The 21,789-nt window shown below is 37.5% G+C and overlaps 4 protein-coding genes across 4 annotated transcripts; all 4 read right to left on the bottom strand.

Moving 5' to 3' along the window:
• Positions 1–472: 472 nt before the first annotated feature.
• Positions 473–1,596, bottom strand: MELLADRAFT_51404 (uncharacterized protein; the record flags this gene model as incomplete). Its single annotated transcript, XM_007404810.1, has 4 exons — positions 473–509; positions 586–1,057; positions 1,198–1,309; positions 1,408–1,596. 4 exons carry the CDS (start codon positions 1,594–1,596, stop codon positions 473–475), a joined length of 810 nt encoding a protein of 269 aa, XP_007404872.1.
• A 1,007-nt stretch (positions 1,597–2,603) lies between these two features.
• MELLADRAFT_58890 (uncharacterized protein) lies at positions 2,604–3,281 on the bottom strand (the record flags this gene model as incomplete). The annotated part of the gene is made up of 2 exons (XM_007404809.1): positions 2,604–3,166; positions 3,233–3,281. The coding sequence occupies 2 exons, from the start codon at positions 3,279–3,281 to the stop codon at positions 2,604–2,606; spliced, it is 612 nt and encodes a 203-aa protein (XP_007404871.1).
• A 4,476-nt stretch (positions 3,282–7,757) lies between these two features.
• MELLADRAFT_46530 (uncharacterized protein) lies at positions 7,758–11,759 on the bottom strand (the record flags this gene model as incomplete). The annotated part of the gene is made up of 8 exons (XM_007404808.1): positions 7,758–8,218; positions 8,294–8,635; positions 8,710–9,203; positions 9,423–9,605; positions 9,718–10,627; positions 10,714–11,153; positions 11,235–11,448; positions 11,537–11,759. 8 exons carry the CDS (start codon positions 11,757–11,759, stop codon positions 7,758–7,760), a joined length of 3,267 nt encoding a protein of 1,088 aa, XP_007404870.1.
• Positions 11,760–15,614: 3,855 nt separating this feature from the next.
• Positions 15,615–17,782, bottom strand: MELLADRAFT_70596 (uncharacterized protein; the record flags this gene model as incomplete). Its single annotated transcript, XM_007404807.1, has 2 exons — positions 15,615–17,012; positions 17,084–17,782. 2 exons carry the CDS (start codon positions 17,363–17,365, stop codon positions 16,359–16,361), a joined length of 936 nt encoding a protein of 311 aa, XP_007404869.1.
• Positions 17,783–21,789: the final 4,007 nt, after the last annotated feature.

Here is a 21,789-nt window from a genome sequence, read left to right on the forward strand (position 1 = left end):
TTGAATCTCAACAAATATCATTTTTGACATCATTATGCATTAGGTCTGGCTCTTAGCCCTCACAAAGTCTTGGAAAGCCCTGGGCGACCTAAAATCACTGACTATGTAATTGTATGGGTTTAACTGTAGTCTGATGCTCACATGCTATCACAGAATTTCTTGCTGTTTGGGTAAACATATGGCCTGCTTAATTCCCTTGCGTCTGAGATATTGGGGAGAGTCAACAACCATGCATCTGGAATTCAACATGTATCTTAAGGGTAACTCATCACTAATAGATTTTCATGACGAGCTATTGATATGTACAAAAATCTAGTCTTTGTTCTCAAAGTAGTTGAGGATCAAACATATGCTAATTTTCCTTTGAAGGTGTTTGCTGGCTAAACTCACCATCATATACCATTTGATGTTACATAAATAGAAAATTATTCAAAAGGAGTGACTATTCAAAAATCAGTGTGAGTGTGGCATATCAGGTTGTCTTGATTCGTTGAAGGTAAGCTTGCCATCTGAAATGAAAAGTAATAAATATTGTAAAACATCAAGATAAGATCAAAAATAACGAAATAGAGAATATGGACTTACCCTGCATCTTTATACCTTAATGCCTGTTTGAAAATCTCGTCATCATCATCAGAATTTTTATAAATCCCACGACCCACAATGATCACATCTGAACCACTTTCAAAAACGACCTGATGAGGGGTTCTATAATTCTGACCCAATGAATCACCCATTACATCCAATCCAACACCAGGAGACAAAACCAGCCAATCTTCTTCCGGACCCGATTCTAATCTTCTTTGAGAAATAAATCCTATTACGAACTCAGGATGTCGTTGTGCCATTTTAAGTGTTTCGATTGTATATTGATCTTTAGCTAAAGTACCTTTACTTGACATTTCGGCTAATAATAGTAATCCTCGACCTTTGGGAATTCCTACTTCGGCTAAACCTGTAATAACTCCCTCTCCTGGTACCGTGTGTGCATTGGTGATATGAGACCAATCGGCTATCTTATAAACACCTGAAGAGTATTGAAGTTTAACGGTATTTCCTATCATTCGTATCGAATTGGAATATCAAAAAAGAGTTCATCAGTCAGAATGAAAGTCTGAGTGAAGAAGCTTTCGGATTTGGTTCTTCGAACTTCGCAAGGTTGAATCGAGATTCGAAGGAAAAAGGTACTTCACTTACCGATATCAGCAAATTTACGATCCTCGAAAATCAAGAAATTATGTTTCTTACTCAACTCAACCAATTTCTCGATCAAATCTTGATCAAAGTCCGTAATGATATCAATATGAGTCTAAAAAGCAACAAACAAATGATGACTTCGATTACGATTTTTGATTAATGAGCTTGAAAAACGAAAATAAAAGAGTGAATTATCAATTATAAGCTTACCTTGAGCATGCAAATATGAGGACCAATCAAATTGGCTATCCTAAGAAAAGCCGATTTGCTCGTTACATCCAATGATACACATAAATTACTTTGCTTCTCTTCCATTAAATTCAAAAGTTGTTTTGAGATCGGATTAGAGTGATTTGATGCCCTAGTCGAATATGGTCTGGATGCTACTTCATCTGACATCTTGGTAATTGTCGATCTGAGGAATCGGTGAAGCTGAGAATGATGGAGATAGTCAACAGCTTTGGTTTCGAAAAAAAGTTGAATTTTTGAAACTCCTGGATGTATGCGCTTGATCGGGGCATTATCTGAGCTTAAGTTCGCCGGTCCTTTGACTTAAGCAAAAGTCGCGTCCATTTACAGTCGAGTCCAGTTGATCTTTAGGATTCTTACCAAAACCAATCTTGGAGTGATCTTCTCTCAAAACTCAAGTCCAGGAATCATATTGTCTCACTTTCTTTTTCTTGTGCGCCTGAGTATGATATCTCATCACTATCATGATGAGCCATTGATTTTGAAAGAACTGTTCTGTGTAGCTTCAAGAAACTTAACCACACTGGCTGATTTCTACCTACACCCACCATTAAACAATCCTAAGATTGGTCAATAGCCCCCTCCATATATCATTTGGAGTCATGATACTAGATTCAGGAGAACAGAGACTGAATGGCCTGATAGCAAATCAAGAGATGCACAAAAGGAATAGATGGTGGGAAAAGCTCAAGCACTACAAAAAACAAGTAAAGAACTGCTTGAAAGATGAAGCAGTTTGGGGTGACAAAAGGAGTATGTGTGAGGTTAGGCTCAACAGATGATAATATGGAAGAATTCAACACACCAGATAACAGAGATGCTAACAACCAAAAAGTTATTGTGACAAGAGACAATATCTATCTTATGAGACTACCGCCAATACAGATATGTAGTTTACTGACTGTTTTTTGTCAACGATTGAGGATTGATCAGAGCAAAAAGATAGGAAGAGAGGACTGAATATGTGATAGACCCAGAAAAATTTCCCGCTACCAAATAACCCTTGATAACACTTCCATGAAACCTTTTTGTTAACATCAAAACCACCAAAGCAAAAAACACTGCAGCACATTAATGCACTACTCAGCCAAAAAAACTGGCCCATTGAAAACACATCGACTGTTTTTAAAAACTTCCAGCACTCATTTAGATAATGATTAGTGGAATCCTTTGAGCCAATCAAGTGTAGCACCTTGCTTTTGTACAGATTGGTGTCTGGATATCACTGTTTCCTTTGCTGATTCCCACCATTTTTTATGCTTTCCATCCAATTTGATTACAAATACAACCATATTCCCATAGTGGTCCATTACTGTTTCCCAAAGTTTGTACGCTCCTGGATTATTCCGGATCTTAAAGGATATTATAGACTCTGCTGAATCAGATTCTTTACAGTTTTCACCTGGGTCTGAAGAAACTTCACAGTCTGTGATAAGAGCCTGAAAACTGTCATTCACTTTTTCCAAAAGTTGCTTCCTTTCAATCAAATTCAAAAGGTATGTCCTTGAATCCTTGTCCAGAGTATTGCCTCCATTCTGTTCTTTTTCAAGTTCAGACTTCACACCCTCAATATGTTCCTCGCTAACTGGTGTTTCACTACCAAATGCCCACATGATCTCTTTACCAATACTAGACTTCAGCTCCTCAAACAGTTTCCAATGATACCACACTATGTAATATGATGGATGATCATAGGACTGTGATCCCTTCACTGAGCTTTCTGTATTAGGGATGAGAAACTACTTCAGTCTTGTAAAGAGAAGTATTTCAAAAAACCATCACATACCAATTTTCTCACTGTCATATAAAAAACTCCCAACGACATTGGATGCCATAGTGGAGAGGAGAAAAAGCAACCCAAAAGATCCTGAAGTGAATTGGGTGTGTCTGGATATCCTCATATTTGAAGAAGACTTAAATACGTTCAGTGAGTATGTAGGAGAAGTTGAAGGAGTTGATGTGATTTTTTAGATAATAGCTGGAAACCTGAATGGATGATTCCTTGCTGATGGAAAATGTTCTACTGGCACTGAGATCTAAGGGAATGGAGATTATATAGAATTTATATGTTGAAATGTATGCCACACTGATGAGGGGATCTTTTATCCTTGATATACAATTCATACATCTGTGCACCTGAAGGGACCTTTTGTGTTTTTGAAGTGTGTTGTCAAGATTCTGCACCCCATTTTTTTCATCTGACCATGATACCCTTGATAATAAAATGATTCTGTTTAATGAGTAAGCTATGCCCAATATGTAAACATGTGTCAGACAATTTCATGTGTTATCAAGATCTCCTCCCAAAGTGGCATTTAATTATTTGATACAAGCTACAATCTTTTGTATGCCTCATGGAGTGTCTCACATAAAGATCCCTTTGATCTTTTATTTGAATAGCAAGCCTCATTTTTTACATCAAGCTTCAAGATGAAGCATTCTGAGGCAATCATATCTATTCAGGATCTTATGCTGCATGGACATATGCACCTCATCTGACATCAGGGAAATAGAGCTTGAAGTTTGGTTTGAAAGTTTGCATCCTATAACAACCAATGCGTGTAAGGTGTAAACCTGCACCTTGCCTAGATATGTGCACACCCCAGATTCCACAATACTATTGCTTCAATATATTACAATGGCCTTTCATGATATATGGATCAGACATTGCCTGAGGGGATTTTATCAACACCTGTCTTCCTTATTTGTTGAGAAGTTCCAGAACCCAAGCAAAAGGTTTCATCATAATTCATATGAGTTAATGATGCTGATTCCAGACAACTCCCCACTTCACCTGGACTTGGAGGACACCCCCCTACCTGTATTCCACATGTATTCAATCATTTACATACATAAGATGTTGATGGTCCACCCAATCTCCAATCTACTGAAAATCTTTTGCCACAAATTTGTCCATCTTCAAAGATTTCAAAAGATGTCCAACACCACACCAACTGATCCAGTATTGAGGGGCCATGAACCACACCAGCTACATTACTATTCATGCAGGTAACCAGATGATGCCATTCAAGGCTACTCTGATAATCCTTGATAATTTTTGAACTGCCTCTGCTAAAAGAATAGCAAAACCAAATGTATTAAAGAAGTATGGCTAGAATTGATTGTGGAGGAAAGCATCAACCAAAGGAAAAGAAAATACACAAAACATAGAATTGGCTCTTTTGATGTCCATGGTCAACTGAAAGAAACATAAGCTAAGAGCTGATAATGTGTATGAATGGAAGGTTCTAATTGCTATGAATCATCAAATTCATGATCATTCAAAGTTTTTAGTCAAAATACCTGGTGCAAAAGGTCTTACAAGTGAGCAGCAAGACAACCTCAAGCATATGAGCAAATGTGGAGCAGCAGTGTGAGTTCTCTCCAAGAATGTGAAATTATAACACTACAAATCACACCTTTCAACATTTATAAGTTGGATAGTGAACACAATTCTGATTTTCTTCAAGGACAAAAAAAGCCAAAGCTTTGTTTGACAGCCATAGAGAAGAAACTGTATATCATACACATGGGAAAGACACTGATAACCACTTGCTTTGTCTCTTGATCATTGCACCCAATCTATGTATCTCACCATCTGAAAGCCATTGTGTTTCAAAAGGACCCAGGAATGCACCTATAGAGGTATGTAACGAGAATCCCGACCGTTTGTTGGCGCGGTTTTCGGGCACTTAACACCACATTTACAACAGCTACAGTGGTGCAAAATATGCGTGAGATTGAAGGCTTTCATTTAAGCTAGCTTTCAGCCTTATAGCACCTATACTTCCTGAGTTAAACGGATGTAGCGGTCAAAAACAGCCCTAAATTGAACGTCGGGATCAGGCCTTGGAGGCACAATTTTTTTTTGCGCCAATCGATTTTGCGCCAATTTGAGTGAAGTTGAGAGACTTGGAGTAGGTTCATTCGATAGCCCTACTCCATGCGCATCTTTTGAAGTGCTCTGGAACTTGAGACAATGAGTTTTGTGTTGTGTAGAGCCCAAAAACTGAAAAACATGTTTTGTTACATACCTTTATAGGTGCATTCCTGGGTCCTGTTTCAAATGTGCTGCTAATTGATTTGACTTACAAGTGTATCACTATCAGGTGTTTTTATTTCCTTTCAAATCTTGATCAAGCAACAGAAACTGACATGAACTAGGTCTTCTTGGTAGATATTCCTTACAGGGCCATTGCAAAGTCTACCAAAAGATATCTACCATTTCAACACCTTTATATGCCAAGGTTCATTGCCAAATATGAAGAACACAGTATTGGGGATGTTTTGGACACAATCATACCTCATGTGTCCAGAAATGCCTGTACAAAACTTTATAAAGCTGTTTAGATGTTCACCAAACACCTCAATGAGACATTTATTATGGATTAGGTTGTACTTATGTGTTTTTTGGAAGGGGCATAACCTTGGAAAGGTCTTTTCATATGCATGTTAGAGGGAACTCATCTATTGATGGAGAATACAGAAATCTGTACATTTTGGAGGAGGACCTGTATGTATGTGTTTTACCAGCTCAAAACTGTTGGTGAGGTTCTTACAATAAAAAAGACTGAAAATTTGAAAATAAAACATCCTTGTGAGCTCATGACCAGACTCTCAAGGAAACAGGCCAGTATGTACCAAGCCCAGCCCATGTTGACCCAGCCAGATTCTTAAGCTCCTCTGGGTCAATCCTGGCCTTCTGGCCAGTCCTGAGGACACAAGTCTGGGTCATATCCCTACCACCAAGTGAAGGGGAGTGTCTTTTCATCAACTTATTATTTTTGGCTCAGAAAAAATTTTCAAAACATCCCTTTTCACACTCTGAATATCCCCCTTGGTGATATTAACTCTACAGCACACAACATGGTATTGGTATTATGTTAATCAACTAAAAATGCTTCCCAATTCAATACATTTTGATTGTCTTCACAAACTTTGATCAACCATTTATATTAAAATGAGAATATCATTGACCTTTATCTGTTTTGTGTTTCAATGTTGGATTTATTTTAACCATTTGTCTCCTTTTCTACATCCATCTCCCATTAATGGTGAAAAGTCACTCATTGCCTTATCCCAGATGTTCTCTGATTGACAATACATTTTGAAGCAGAACTAATATAATCTCCTCTGGTGAACCATTTTCCTTAGGTTTTTCTTACTTATAGACTCTGGATCCAATTCACATGTTAAGAGGATTTAATGAAAACTTGTGATAAATTGTCTGCAAACTTGGGGATCTTTGATCCTATAACAAATTGAAGGTCATGTTTGATCTCAAATTATTTCCATCACTTCTTCAACTATAAATCTACTTTTCATCTCCCATATCTAGATAAACACTTCCAATCTAACTAAATCTCCAGTTTGAAAGTCAAACTTATCAAAAGCCTTCTCATACCCTCTCTCTTCCTTTTCTTTCTCAAACTTTCCATCTCAAAAAAATCATTTAAACTTTTTTTTCTTTTTTTTATAATTCCATCAAATTCAAAAAAAAAGAATGACATAAAAAAAAGAAAGAAATAAAGAGATAAGTAAAAAGTAAAAAGTGTAAAAGAAGAAGAAAAAGATAAAAAAGACAAAAGAATAAAAAGAAATCAAAAAAAGAAATCATCAAAGAAGAATCATGAAAATGAAAAAAAAATTGTGAAGATCAAAAAAAAATGAAAAAGAAGTAATTTAAAGATTTAAAACAACATCAATTTATCTAAATAAAAAAAAATTCATAACAATTACAAAACCAAAGATCAAAAACAATCAAAAAACTAATAACAAAAAGAAACCCAACGACAATTTTTTTATCTTTCAAAAAGAATTACGCAAATCCTTGATTTTTTTTAATCAAAAACAAAAAAAAAAACCAACAACAAAAATCAAAAATCAAAAAATATATTACTATCACTGATCAACAGGTATTCCATCATTTTCCCCTGAATTCGTTTGATTAAAAGAATGTGTATCTGTTGAAGGATGATGAGTTTCATTTGCTCTCAAGTTCACATTTGCTGGTATATTCAATTGATGAGTAGTACTAGTAGGTGTACTAATTGGTGTATCTAAATGATGAAATGGTTCATGTGAGTTCTGATTCGGATTCGAATTGACTGGTGCTGGTGGTGCTGGTGGATGTGATTGTGATTGTGTTGGATGTGATGAAGATGATGATGGATTAAAAGAAGCAGAAGAATGAAAATCAGGTCGATGTGGTAAAACTTCTCCTTTACCTCTGTACTGTTGTAACTGATGATGTTGTTGTTGTGAATTTAAATTATTCTTGGATTTTAATAATCCTTCAACTTTCTTCATAACTATTCCAAAAAAATAAAATCATTAAAATTCAATTTAAAAAAACCTGGCTCAATCACTCTAGATGGAAAAAAAAACTTACTATCTTTAGATGTGATTTCATTCACATTCAAATGATTTCCCAAGTTAGTCATCTCCGAATTTCTCATCACCAACCAAACCGTTTCAGGTACCATAAAGATTTCATCTTGAAATTCCAACAATTCATTCACAGCTCTGATAGCCAAAAAGGATTCATCTCGACTAGGTGGTTCTTTAGATCGATTATATAAGATATTCGGGGTGATCACTGTGGCTAAGTTTTGTAAATCCATCTTCGATCCTGTTTCTTCATCCACATGTGAAAAAGATGCAACCCATTTCATGAATACAAATAAAACTTCCATTGTGTCTCGGTGTGATTTTGGTAATAAACAACAGATCAAATGTAACGTTTTCCTCCTTTCTATTTCATTCTCAATTCCTATCATTCAAAAACAAAAAAAAATCAGTGTGGTTTCTTTGCTGATGATCATCGGATTTGATTCAATTCACTTACGTTGAGAAGCAATAAAAAGATGGTGAAGTTTAAACGTTAATAAAGGATCAGGTAAATCTCTCAAAAACTTCTTCAACAAAGCTGCAAGTTGGACTGGATTATCATCACTAAAATTATTCATCATCACACCATCATCTCGATCAATCGAATCGGTCAATTCTTTTAATCTTCTGATATTTCCATTCTTCCTAAAAATCCCTTCTACTGACATATCCATCTGTTTCATGGCTGAAATCACATCATCTATAAAACTCGGTACTCTTAATTGTCCGGCTCCTGCTCCTAATAATGAATCCACTCCATGTCTTTCTATTAACACGTCTAATGGTACTCCAAACACACCTAAAGAAAACAAAACAAACAAGTCAATCTTTCAATTCGATTTCATCATCTTCCAAAAGAAAAATCTCACTTACCCTTTTTCTTAATTTTGGATTTTTCAGTGTTCCCTTTAAACAACTTACCCCAAAAGTTACCTTTCCTAACCTCAATCATTTCCAAAAGCTCATCCAACGAACAAATCTCACGAATCGCTTCATTAGAACCCAAAAGGAAAGCCGCCACATGTTTAACAATCACCGATTCAAGTGCAGATAATTCCGAAAGCGTCGTGACTTGAGTGGGTAAAGCTTTATGAGCTACTCTAAATCTTTCGGCTTCCATGGCTCTTGGTAAATCGGCCAAGGTGATGCCTGAAGTCGTCGTTTCGATGATCGAGGTTTCTTCTTCTCTTGTGTTGGGATTCATCGGTTGTTCATCTACGATCCTTACGGCTGTTAAGTTTCTTGAAAGTGTTGGTCTTACTGTGACTGGACTTGTAGATGATCCTTGTGGGTCATTATTCAGTGTAGCATTCCCATTCAAATTAGGCGAAGGAATTGTTGTAGTAGGTGTCATCATCGATCCAGAGCTAGTGCCATTACTACTTGTTTGAGGTATCATACTCAAATGCGTAGGTTGTGGTCTAGGAGGTGGTTCAGATCTAGGTAGATTAGTATAATCTCGTTCTCGAGTCAATGGAACCGCAGATGGATTTGTTAAATCTCGTCTTGATCGATCATGATGAGATGGTGATCTAGAAGAAGGTACAAGTGGTGATCTTGATCCAGCATTCCTTAATCCACTTGACTCTTGTGGTCTTAATCCTCCAGTCGGATTCGATTCGATGGCAGCTTGTGCTACTCTTCCAGATGGACTTTCGACTACTGTTGATCGTTGTGGTAATCGGGCAGTTGTAGACAACTTTCGATCTAAATCTACTGTTTTCATTCTTTTGATATCTGTTGAATTCCGATATGCATCATACAATGATCTTTCATCTCCATTCACTGCATTCTGTTGCCATTCGTCCTCTGATAAACCAAAAAAAAATGCTTCAACATTTTAGATTCTCATGTTTCGATAAAGAATGAAGAAAAGAAAACTTACTTGTAGGCATAGGTAAAACTCCTCTCTGTTTCAATAACCCATAAAGTTTATTAAGAGCCACACAAAGTAAAAATGCATACTGTTCTAATCTAGTGACCAATTCAAATCCATCCATCAAAGTTCCAATTCCATTATTTAATCCAATCGAATTAATCATTCGATTAGCATTCATGGCACATTCTTCACAATAGATTTGTAAATTTTTATTAGGTGATGAAGTTGAAGTCGTCGATCTTGAATTAGTTTGTTGATTGATTTCTAATTTATAACTCTTGATTTGAATTGATAAACTAATCATTGGATTATGAGATCCATTTTCAATCGAATTCGAATTCGGATTTTGATTAGGATGGGTATAATTATTGGGTTTCTCAGGTGATTTATGACAAGTTGAACATCTTAAACATGAATGATGCCATCTCAAACTAGTCCCGAATCGAATACATTCTTCTTCAACCGTTTGTTTACAAGCTTCACAAAGATCGGTAGTTGCCACCCCTTGAGCAAAAAGAGTGCCGACAGCTCTTGTTAATGATTTATATCCATAAGGTCTTGGTTTTCCATTTGAAGAAGAATGTGTATGATTAGGATGATTTGATTGAGATTTAGTCGGTGTATTACTTGTAGTAGCTTTTGATGCATCTGGATCCCTTGCTAATCTATCTAATCTAGATAAGAATTGTAAAATCCCAGTTCGATCTCCAAATTCTCTTTCTAATTTCAATGCACTTGTTAAAGCGATTCGAATTAAAATCTTTAAATAATGTGCTAAACCGGTTACCAATGATAATAATTCTTGTGTGATACTCATCTTTCGGGCTCCTGTTTCATGTGTATGTGATAAGAGTGAAAAGAAATTCACAATCTTTTTACATAACATTCTTGCTTCTCTAACATGTGAGATTTCTAAAATTTTCAAAAACCCGAAATATACTATCAGTTTTTGTTTTCCCAATTCATCAAATCGTGAATAGAGTTGAAAATTGAAATACCTTTTGCATTTTTACTTCTAAAGAGATAATCCAAATCATCAATAGCAGCAAAAAGTGTTTCAACATGTAACACGAATTTTCCTGCCATTTTAACCCCTTCGAGATAATGACCACTACTAACATGTCTTAACATTTCAGATATACAAGCCGCACTACTCTCTTCAAAGGTCGAAAGGACTGTCCAAATCCTATAGACTTTTTCTTCCATGACTTTTTGTTTTTCTTTTAATGATTGAGCTGTTTCAATCGCTTCTTGATGTTGCCAATCTGGTGTATTAGAATCGGTTGAAGTACTTGAACTTGAAGGATCTGAGTGGGTCGTTTCGTTGTTAGTCGGTTGTGTATCATTATCGGTTGGTTGTGTTGATGGTGGTAAGATTTTGCGACTAGAAGCTAATGAAACAGCAAGTTTAATATTCCAAAACTTATTAATCATATAACTATCCAAAAAAGAAAAAGAAATCAATGTGAACTTCAGTCTCCTGTTTTCGCAAAAATGATAGTAATGCAACTTTTCTTACCATTCAGGATGCCAATGTTCATCTGTATTGTTTCGATTGATTTCCACAAATTGTTTTAAAATCGCAGTTTGACATCCCGTACATTTCACGGCAAATCGAGTCGAATAATGATAATGACAATAAACCTTTCCAGAATGTTCATAATAACTATCCTGTGGTCCAAAGATTGTAGGACAAATTGAACAAGTAAAATGTTCAACATGGAATTTCATATCTATCCAAACCGAAAAAAAACAGAAAAGAAAGATATTAATGAGTTCGTTGATATAAAGATTATTAAACAAAAAGATGGGAAAATTAACCTAGAGCCGTGATATAAGAACCTCTAAGAGCTCCACCGCATTTTCCACAAATCAAACCAAGTCTTCTGAAATAATCAGTTTCACAGAGTGGATATTGAGTTTTACCGTCTAAACCTGCATCTACTGGGAAAAACTTGGAAGCCACCACTTTATTACAATCTTGACATCTGAAACAATCTAAATGATAGACTGTTCCTAAGGCTCGTACGAATTGACCGGTCATCGTTTGACCACATTTCGCGCACGGTTGACGAGATGTTCCTGAAGAACTTCCTGGAGTTGGATATGATGAATTAGGTAGGTTGTGGTTTGTGTGTTGAGGGTGATGATGATGTGTATGGATTTGTGATTGGGTTTGATGATGTTGATGAGGCTGGGGTTGGTTTTGGTGGTGATGATGATTAGAATGATTAGAATGATGATTAGAATGATTAGAATGATGATTAGAATGATGATTATTCAAGTTATTATTAATTGAAGTTAAAGTAGTAGTAGGTGTAGAGGTAGTCATCGTCATAGATTGACCTTTTGAATTGGATGATGTGGTAGTCGAAATGTTTACAGTTGATGATGTTGGTGAGATGGGAGTAGGTAATGATCTCTGCTTGATTGTAAGAGATGATGAAGGAGGATCATCCAATTGATTAAGATCCAATGAAGATTTATGTAAATGTAGTGGATGAGGTGATGAAGGTGATTTTAATGAATGTGAACTTCTAGGCGATGTACTCAAATGGAATTCTAAACTAGAAGAATGCGAGAGGACTCGTTTATTTGGTGATTGATGATTTGGAAGATGAGCTTGAGATTGATTGGAAAGCGATGAAGATCTTGATGAAGGCGATGAAGGATCAGTTGGTTGATTTTGTTGATGATTAGATTGAATTTGATTTGATTTGATCAATGGTTCTGGATCGAATTGTAATTCAGTTAATTGTTGTTGGTGTTGTTGATGTAGATTAGATTGATATAAAGAAGTAGTTCTTGCTGTTCTTGTTGTTATTGTCTTCTTGAACGGTTTTGATTGTTTTTGATGAGATTGAAGGAATGATGAAGAGTGAGTTTGAGTTAATGTGGGTCTTGTGAATGGTCTTGTTGGTGTTGATGGAGATGATGAAGGAGATGATGATGAATTGAATGCTGAGTTAGTAGTTATAGTACTGTTGAACTGATTTGTAGTTTGATTTGAATTTGAAGTAGCAGTGTTCTTTAGTAAATGGGAATGGCTTGTTGAGATTCCTTCAGTTCCAATCTTTCTTTTAGTTTTACTTTTTGGATTAATTTCAACTTTTAAGTCATACATAACACATTAAGTCCATTGAAGGTCAATATCATAAATCATAAACCCATAAAAATCGAATTCAAATCTCAGTTAAATCTCATTCTTCACTTCAGCCATTTTTCAGCTCAAAGTCCATCTTGATTCTTAAAAGAGAAACTTACCGTTTAATTGATCATCTAACTTCTCATCTTGTTCATTATTCTCCTTAATTTCCCTTTGATCTTCAGATTGGTTCGTATCATTTTCATCTTTTGAATTCTTGTTCTCTTCAGTTTTGATTTTCATTTGATCTTGTTCGTGGTGATGATCAGACATATCTTCTGGTATATGCGGTTGTGGTGTATTTTGAATCGATCAAATCCAATTCGAATACGTTTTTGAATTTATTGAACTTGATTGTTCTTGATGATGATGGAGAAACGAAGGAAAGTCCAATTGATGAACGAAGAAGAAATATTCAAAAACAGGAGAATTGAATCTTTACTATTGAGATCAAGTGAGATCTGATCTGTAATCTTATATAAATGGTGAGAATCTATTTAAATTTTCTTCCCTATCATTCATGTTCTCGTGCTTTAAAGGTGTATTGAACAATTGAACCAATCAATTCAAAACACACATTACAAAATCAAATCCTATCAAATCTGTATCTGTCACGCTCTTTTGATTTGTACGTAAAATTTTGAAAAGCAAATTTCATTTCAAATCTTTACAGAACGGGCATTTAAGTTTGCTGCTTTACTTTGTTTTGAAATCGAAATACATACAAACCTTGATCCTTGAAGTCTTTTTGTGACTTGAGAATTGTTCGCCGTTAAGAAAACAATTCTCAGTTTATGAACTTGTCAAATGTGTTGATTTAGTATTGATTTGAAGGATTCGTCTATAAAGACGATGTGTTTGTCATGAAGACTAAAGTAATGGTCAAAGGCAGTAGAAATCTTATCCCAATCTCGCTAATTATGTCTTGCTTCTTCTATATATAAGCAACTATGTTTTATTTTGGTGTGAAGCTTGAGTTTCGTTGAGATTCGAAGATAAGATAAAATGTAGATTTAAAATACCAAGCCTGATTAACAAATACAATAGTTTATGAAATATCGAAAAATGAGTCCATCTCGATTTTGTGATTCTTTAAACTGATCTAAAGCTGATGTTTGATCGAAAGATGTAAAGGAAAACGTTCTAAAGAGTCTTGGTCGAATGATTTGTTTTTAGATATTCGAACCAATCTTCCTGCGTACTTTTTTCATTCGTGATCATTGATGACTTTTTCTATTGATGAAACCTTGTAAACACCAGGAGCCCAAGCGGAGCCATGTAAGAATGTGTGGATTATAAAGAATGTTTGATATTTGCTTGTTCAGATATGGTCTATGATACTGAAAACCAGGTTCGTGTGAGATAGAACACCTCAACAAGGAGCTGTTTACCACAGAAAGAATGTTCAAACCCACTATAGTATTATAGATGTGTTAAATATAAGTGATCGCCTATGTTGATGGTAAAGAGGATCTCTTATATAGATTCAAAGTCATGATGTCATTAAGATGAAGAATGTTGATTAACCTCTTGGTTCTTTTACATAACACACAGAGAACAAAGAAAGAAAGAAGAAATTAACAAGAAGATCAAGAAGATTGACCTTATATAGATCTCTACAACAATCAATTTGAATGATGTCATTTATCAAATCATCAACGGTAAAGGACAAAGGTAAAGGACGGAGTAAAACAATCAGATTAAAATCAATGCATACATTTCAGACTGATCCATCTGATTTCCTTGGTTGTGCTTCTTGACCTTTTGTGAATTTGAAGGCTTTGTAATACCCACTAAGATGGGCATCTATAGAAGATCTGCTCTACTTAATCTTAAGATCAATCTTTTACTGAGCTGGAACTGATTCAGATTGAACAAGTTGACTTTTGACTGAAATCAGCAAACATCTCATTTTTGACTTTACCCTTCAATCTTAATCCTGAGCCTTTCACTTTCGATTACAATTTCAAAACAAACAAACCAATCAAATATTCTCAGAGATTTGCCATTCAGACTGATAAAAGGAGAGATCTAGTCAACATCTATGAATGTCTAAGCTTCCGAATTCATCGATTTATCATATGTTTTCTTTCATATGGGGTTTTCTACTTCTTCTCATCTTCTTTTCATCCTTTTCATAAAGTTGACGGTGAATTTTAAGAAATTCAAGAACCTTTTTCACAATCAAAACACTTGACTTGATGAGTCCCCTGTTGCCCAATTTACCAACATTGCTAATACCTGGAAATCAAACTCTGTTGGCTGATGGGATATGTTGTAGATTCGTCTGAGTCTTACTCTCACTTCCAGGAATGCCCATCAACTTGAGTATCTCTGATTCTCTCTGAGAAATCTCTTGAAGCACGAGATGCACAAGAAAAACCACTTTGGGATAGAAAAACTATGTTGAGAATCATCGTTTGTGTGCCGGGAAAAAGTATGTAAAAGATGTCCTTTCTCATACAAATGTAGATCATTAAAACTTTATTGTGCGCAATAACGGGTGAACTTCGAATTTGAGATCTTCTGCAATTGCGGTCTCGTGATTAAGGGAACTCGTTCGTGCTTTCGGAGCGCGTCGAAACCAACAAAAGACATGCGGGAAGGTTTGTTTGACTGTCACATGATCCGCAAGATAGTTATCGAGTATTCGCGTGACAAATAATCTTGATGACACAATTTTGAGTTGGTCTAGAAGTCAAAGCTTTGGGATGGCAAGGTTGAACACTGAGGCTCGAAAAGGCTCAAGTTTTTCCAGAATATCTATCTCTTCATTCACAACGAAAAAGAAACGAGGTGAGAATAAAGGACTGCTACAACAAAGTATGTAATAATCTTAAAAGAAGAACTGAAACAAAGTTTTGAATAAAAAAAAGGTCTTTCAGAAAGCAAAGGTTACAATCTGGATGTAGACGAAAAAGAAAAGAAAAAAAAACTGAGAGCGAGGTTAAAGGGGATCAATCGTATCAGAAAAGGCAATTGAGCAAGATAGGTTTGAATCTGATAAAAGAAAAGAAAAAGAAGTAAAAATCCTTTTACAATTAGGAAATTGACCACGTCCAATCCACCGAATTTCAAGTTCAACCAAACCAAACCAAGATCAGGCAAAAATTTACATTTGATATTTATCATACTACTTGAAAAAAATAATCCTTTTACAAACAATATAGAAATACCTATATAGTTGAAATAAATAAATCATGTAAGAAGAATAACTTAGATCCTAAAAATGCAAAATGGATCAAGAGTTTACAACAGGTTACTACTACGATAAATGCGAAAAAGAGAAAACGAGTTCATAGAGAAGAAAAAAAGATTAAACAATCAGGAAAATAGGTGACAATTGGATACAATGCCACAAGAACTATAAAAGGCTTGTAGAATAAGAGATTCCAAATCGCGATTGAGAGTGAGGTCAAAGATAAATATAGTCCGAAAGTTAAATCGGAAGAGATTCAGATGTATGTATCGAAATACAATTGTTTACGGTCAGATAGCTTAACATCCAGGAGGTTTAGTCAAGAAGAGAGGTTGAAGGAAAAATGGTGATGGAGAGTTAGGAGAGCTCGTTGGCGTAACAGCCTCCACCGACTCAGGTTCTGACCAGTAGTCGTCATCATCCTCGTCATCCTCTTCATCTTCTTCGTCTGATTGATCTTCTCGAATATCTTCATCCGACTGATCTTCCCAACCCTCAAATGCAGGTGTCCTAGGACCGCGCACAGGCCTCTGAGTGCAGTAAGACCAGGCGGGGCGTCCCTGTGAGTTGAATTGCATCTTACACGACATGCACATGCAGGTGGGTCGTCGGTTTCGGGAGATCACCAGCTCGGGTCGGACAAGGTAAAGATTGCCTTCAGGAGTAGCTCTCTCCTCGAGAAGAGCTGGAAGTGATGGACGGCGAGATGGATGGGCTAAAGATGGATGATGACGACGACGAGCATAATATGCTAAAGGTGGTCGCCATGACTTAAGATAGTTGATGACGGGATGAGTCGCGGCTGATGAACCGGCTGCCGGGCTTGGTGGTGAAACGCTACGCTCAGGCAAGTTCCTTGGTAAGGTCTCTGATGGCTTAGCAAGCAAAGGTGATGGTGACGCGACAAGGCAAACAGCATTGTTCTCCGTTGGACTTGGAGTAGATGGAATAAGCTATAGACCAAAATTCAACAATAAGATGTCAGAAGTCGGTAACAGAGTAAACAAAGCATGAGAGAACTCACATAGCGACACGACATCTCTACATTCTGTTCAGGATTGAAGACTTGCAAGCAAATGGATGAGGAAGCCATTTCAGACAAGGCTGAGAGCGTAGAATCCTGGCTATCGACATCCATCGGAGTGGCGTCTATTGATTGAAAGCTTTCCGCGTTTTTCGAAGAAGTCTTTGGAGGACCATTGAGAGAAGCTCGAGGGAAGGAACGCGGAGAGCGAGGTGATGCACTAGGTGATGGATTGTAAGGATGATATGAAGGGTGAACAGGAAGGCTGAGTAAACAAGGCATGACGGAATCGGAATAGAGTGGCGTCTCGCGCGGTTCTGTGAAATAAAGCGCGACGGGGAAGCCTGTGAACGCGGCTCGAAAACAAACTTCTCGATAAATTCGCTGAAAAGGAACCAGATAGCAGGCGGGCAGATTACAATGACAAGCTGACAACGACAACCAAAGCTCACTTCAGCCTGAAGGAGTTTGATAAGATTGACAAAAAAAATAAAGAGTAAAAGGATAAAAGCAATATGTAGCTAAGTGGGAATGTGAAGAATCAATGGTGGGTAAGAGCTAGATGTAAATACGGGAATCTTTGTAGATATTGAGAGGATTAGTCTATAAAATGACAGCGTCTTGAGATGAGGACAACTAAAATAAGTTAGATGAAGAAGATAATGCAGAGTCGCTGGGTAAGAGTAATGATAAAACGCTTGGTAGAGGGGACACGAAGGGGAAGACGAGTGAGAGCAAGGTGGTGGGAGTTAATTTATAGAAGAAGGCGAAGATGAGAGATAGGTGGACACTGACAGGCAATACTACGCGAAGGGTTGTGTACGTCGGTGTCATAGAGCTCGAAGGACAAATTCGTCAACGCTTCATTTTCTTTCGAAGGAGCAACCATCTTGATTGAACCCAAGAGAGAGTAAAATCAATTCAGTCCGCCTCTTCGGGGAGAATTGATGAATTGATTCAAGCGGGGTTTAGCGTTTTTCATTTGAACATTTCAACTTCGTCAATATAATTAGCCGTCGTATGAAATTTTTTGCTTTCTCAACTCGCCGCCTGTCATTGCTCAGTTCTATGTATGTATCAAGTTGACCATGCTATTAAAAATTACCCTTTTTTTAAAGTTTCAGTTTTCGATAAGAAAAAACATGCTAATAATTATGTATTAATCCGACTCGGTTTCTACAGTTTCTACGCGACAAAATCCTTCTCACACGACGCTTACCATCAACACAGAGCGAACTTCGAAGCGATAGCGCCGTAGAACAACAAAACATTTTCACGCGATCCTGGCTTATGATTGGTCGAGGTTCGTAAAGTAATGCTTTATTCTAAATAAGCTTCACACCCAAAACCACCACATATGTATCAGATTTGGCTCAATTCCGATAAGAAAGACAAATGCATCGAGAGTGGCAAATGGTTGTTACGTAGATGAGCAATGTGTTTGATCAGGTTTGATCATCGATGAACGTCAATCACCGCGTCATATATGCATTTGACATGGTCGCGACGTCGATACTTCCTTAACTTGCCAACTTGCCACCTGACTTGGACTTTTGGGCGTTCAACTTCAGCTGACTATTCAGCTTACATATTTTGCTGGACATTCCCTAATTTCTCCAGTCTTCTGCTATGTCACCTTTACTGGTATCAGTGATTTGACATCAAGGTTAGATATGCTCCATGGGGACCTCATCATGATTCATCAAACACCAACGAAACAATTTTGAATGGCAAAGATGGTGTATATGCAAAGAAGAAATCACAAAACTTTGAACATGGCAATATTGTCTTTCTCACCGTAACCTGGACTGTACGATAAATTATGACTTTGTGGTACCATGGGGATGTGAAATGATAGCAGACAACCAAGGGATTATGCGGGGCCTGAAATCCTTCTAGAAAATAGACCACTTAGACATTAAAATTGTATCAATTTATATCTTGAGATAAAAATGTAATGAAATGGTAGAAATTTCACTTGTTGTAAAAAGCAGAATGAATGCGCAAATGGGTGGTGATGGGAAATAGTTTTGTTTATCCATACTTCGAAGGCTTGTATTTACAGGGTATGTTACGCCGATTCCCGAAGCTCAGCTTTAATGAGGCGTGTGAACAGAATGCATATATGTATGTACTTTCAATATTTATGGAAATGGATCATGGCTTTCGATAAAGCGCATGATGCCAGGCGTCGATTGCTGATGAAAGACACCCGTCGATTGATAAGTGCAAGAAATAAATCAATTACACTATCAAGCAGACCTGGCTACTCTGGCGACATATATGATGTCAGGCGACCATGGCCCACGAGTACGACTTCGGTCTCCATCTACATCTCACTGGCATGTGCACCCGTGATACGTTGTATGTGTATGGATGACTCATGGATTATATCGAGCAGCCATGGCCCTTGACTCCATGAGATTAGAACACGTATGGCACTTGATTTTTAAATTACGAAAGCTCACTAGTATCGATTTCGAACGCGCTCTGTTTTGATTGAAGACCAGCTTTGACATATGGACATAGCGATTGTGGAACGCAAATACATTCATGCCTGATTAGGAAGATGTGGAGGCTCGATGAGTCTATGTTATCTGTGGAGGCTCGATGAGTCTGTGTTATCTGTTGAGCTTCGATCGAATTGAGATCTCACGAAAGGAAATATTTCAGGGAAGCCACCAGGCTGCATACGCCGGTCCGGTCAGATCGTCTGCATTTCGGCGCTTAAACTTATCATTCACGACAGAATTGGGGTCGGACTGCATCGCATTGACACGGCCACACTGTGTTGGGCTTGCTACGTTCTGTTTCCGGAGACCATGGTCGCCATCATCGCGATGATGGATGCATCAACCGATGATTCTGTTGCTTCGTGAACCCAAATTTTAGGGCACTTGAAGGTATCTGAGTTTATCTGGGGAATGCATTCCTGTAAGCTCATTGTCTCACTGTCAGCTCACGAACATGATCAGCAATTCACCTCGCGAAAATAGCCGAACACCGCACGGTGTTGAACCGGACTCCGGAACCCTGCCATCGACTACATAGCTCGACTCTGCAAGCGTTGTCAAAAGTCAGACTCGAAGCCGATTCTGTGGAGACGCAAATACCAGTATACCTCTCGCGCTGATTGAAATCTACAGTCCTAGTAGGCCCTAGCTCAATGTTTGATTGTGGGTATGTATTTCCATAAGAGTATGTACGAGTCTATTGGTAGTGATAGATTTAGCTTAAGCAAGAAGAGTCAACGGTCAGAAAAACGAAGCTATGTTCCCAATATTTCCCTGGGTGGGTATAAACACCGCTGACAAAAATTTCTGTTGCCCAGTCCTAACAGTCAGTGTCTCATGCAGGCTCCAGCACGAGAGTCAGGTGAGAGTCTTCAAAATTCAGAGTTGCAGATAAGTTGACTCAATGCAGCTCAAGTCTCAAGATAGAAACCGTCGATTGATTTCCAAGACACTGGCGTGATGTTTGAAGTTACAATCGATGAAGAACAAAACATTCGAAGACGCATGAGTATGAGCAATAATCAACTGAGTTCCACAAGTGATATGGAATCTGTTAGCTTACTTAACAAAACCCTCTCTGCGCGGCCGGGAGAGGGCTTTGTTGAGCTAATGAAATCTGAGACTCGGAAGTGAAGAGTTTTGCTGGCTACAGCGTGAGAGATGGCTGTGACGGAGTCGTGCTAGTCATGTGACCACAACGTACATGTTGTACTCGGATCGTTTTTGTCCGGGATATTCGCCGTAGCCCAGCCACAATTATTCCTGGGTGTCCACCTTTGTCCACCTGAGAATCGTTTGCTTCCATCAGGTCCCTTGAGAAATGTATATGTATGTGTGGTTGTGGTACGTGATTTGTGCAAACGTTTTTGAGAGGGTTCGAGATTCCATGACGGTCTAGACAATAGAAAACCAAGCCTTTCCGTGGTCTGCATCAATACCTCAAAGTCTCAGTACCCTTGGAATCTACATGTCACTCTCAGTTCACAGGCAACAGGGAAAAAAGACACAAAGCTCGGTTCAAAAATTGGAGTTTTGAATACATACACGCTTTTGATCTGTTGCAGATGTGGAAGCTTGTGTAGTGGGATAAACATCTCAAATGAATAATGATAGGATGGACTTTTGTCATTGAGAAACATTCACTGGTGTAAATTATCATGGAGTATGCGTATTAGTAAGTAGTCATTTTTTTACTACACATAGATACACGCTCAAGGGCTGAACATGAGGCCCTTCGCCACCTCTATCAATCATTCTGGAGAAGATGCAGTGTTGTGCAATTATGTTTTTCTAGGGAGTACATATCTAACACCTCATAGAGCTTGAAACAAGCATACACGATTAATCTCCGGCACTCCCGACTAGAGATGTTGTTTTAAAACCCCACTACAAGGCTCCATCACGTTATTACTTTAACTAATCAAGTAGAAAGGTCCCATGATGGGAATATATTGAATATTGATCAAATTGACTTGAAATTGTTTGCTACTTTCTCGAAGAGATTGACCACCATATGAAGCTCAATGTATCACTAACCTCCCACGTATTCAGAAAACAGCTGTGATGACTCTGCTATATTTCGGCCAGAAGATCACCATCTCCATTCGCAAGTTGAATATAATTATATTATCTTGATTTATAAAATCAATAATGCAAGGTAAAGACTGAGAAGTGATTAGAGAAAATGTATGA

This window comes from Melampsora larici-populina (assembly GCF_000204055.1).
Source record: "Melampsora larici-populina 98AG31 unplaced genomic scaffold MELLAscaffold_2, whole genome shotgun sequence".
Lineage (NCBI taxonomy): Eukaryota > Fungi > Basidiomycota > Pucciniomycetes > Pucciniales > Melampsoraceae > Melampsora > Melampsora laricis-populina.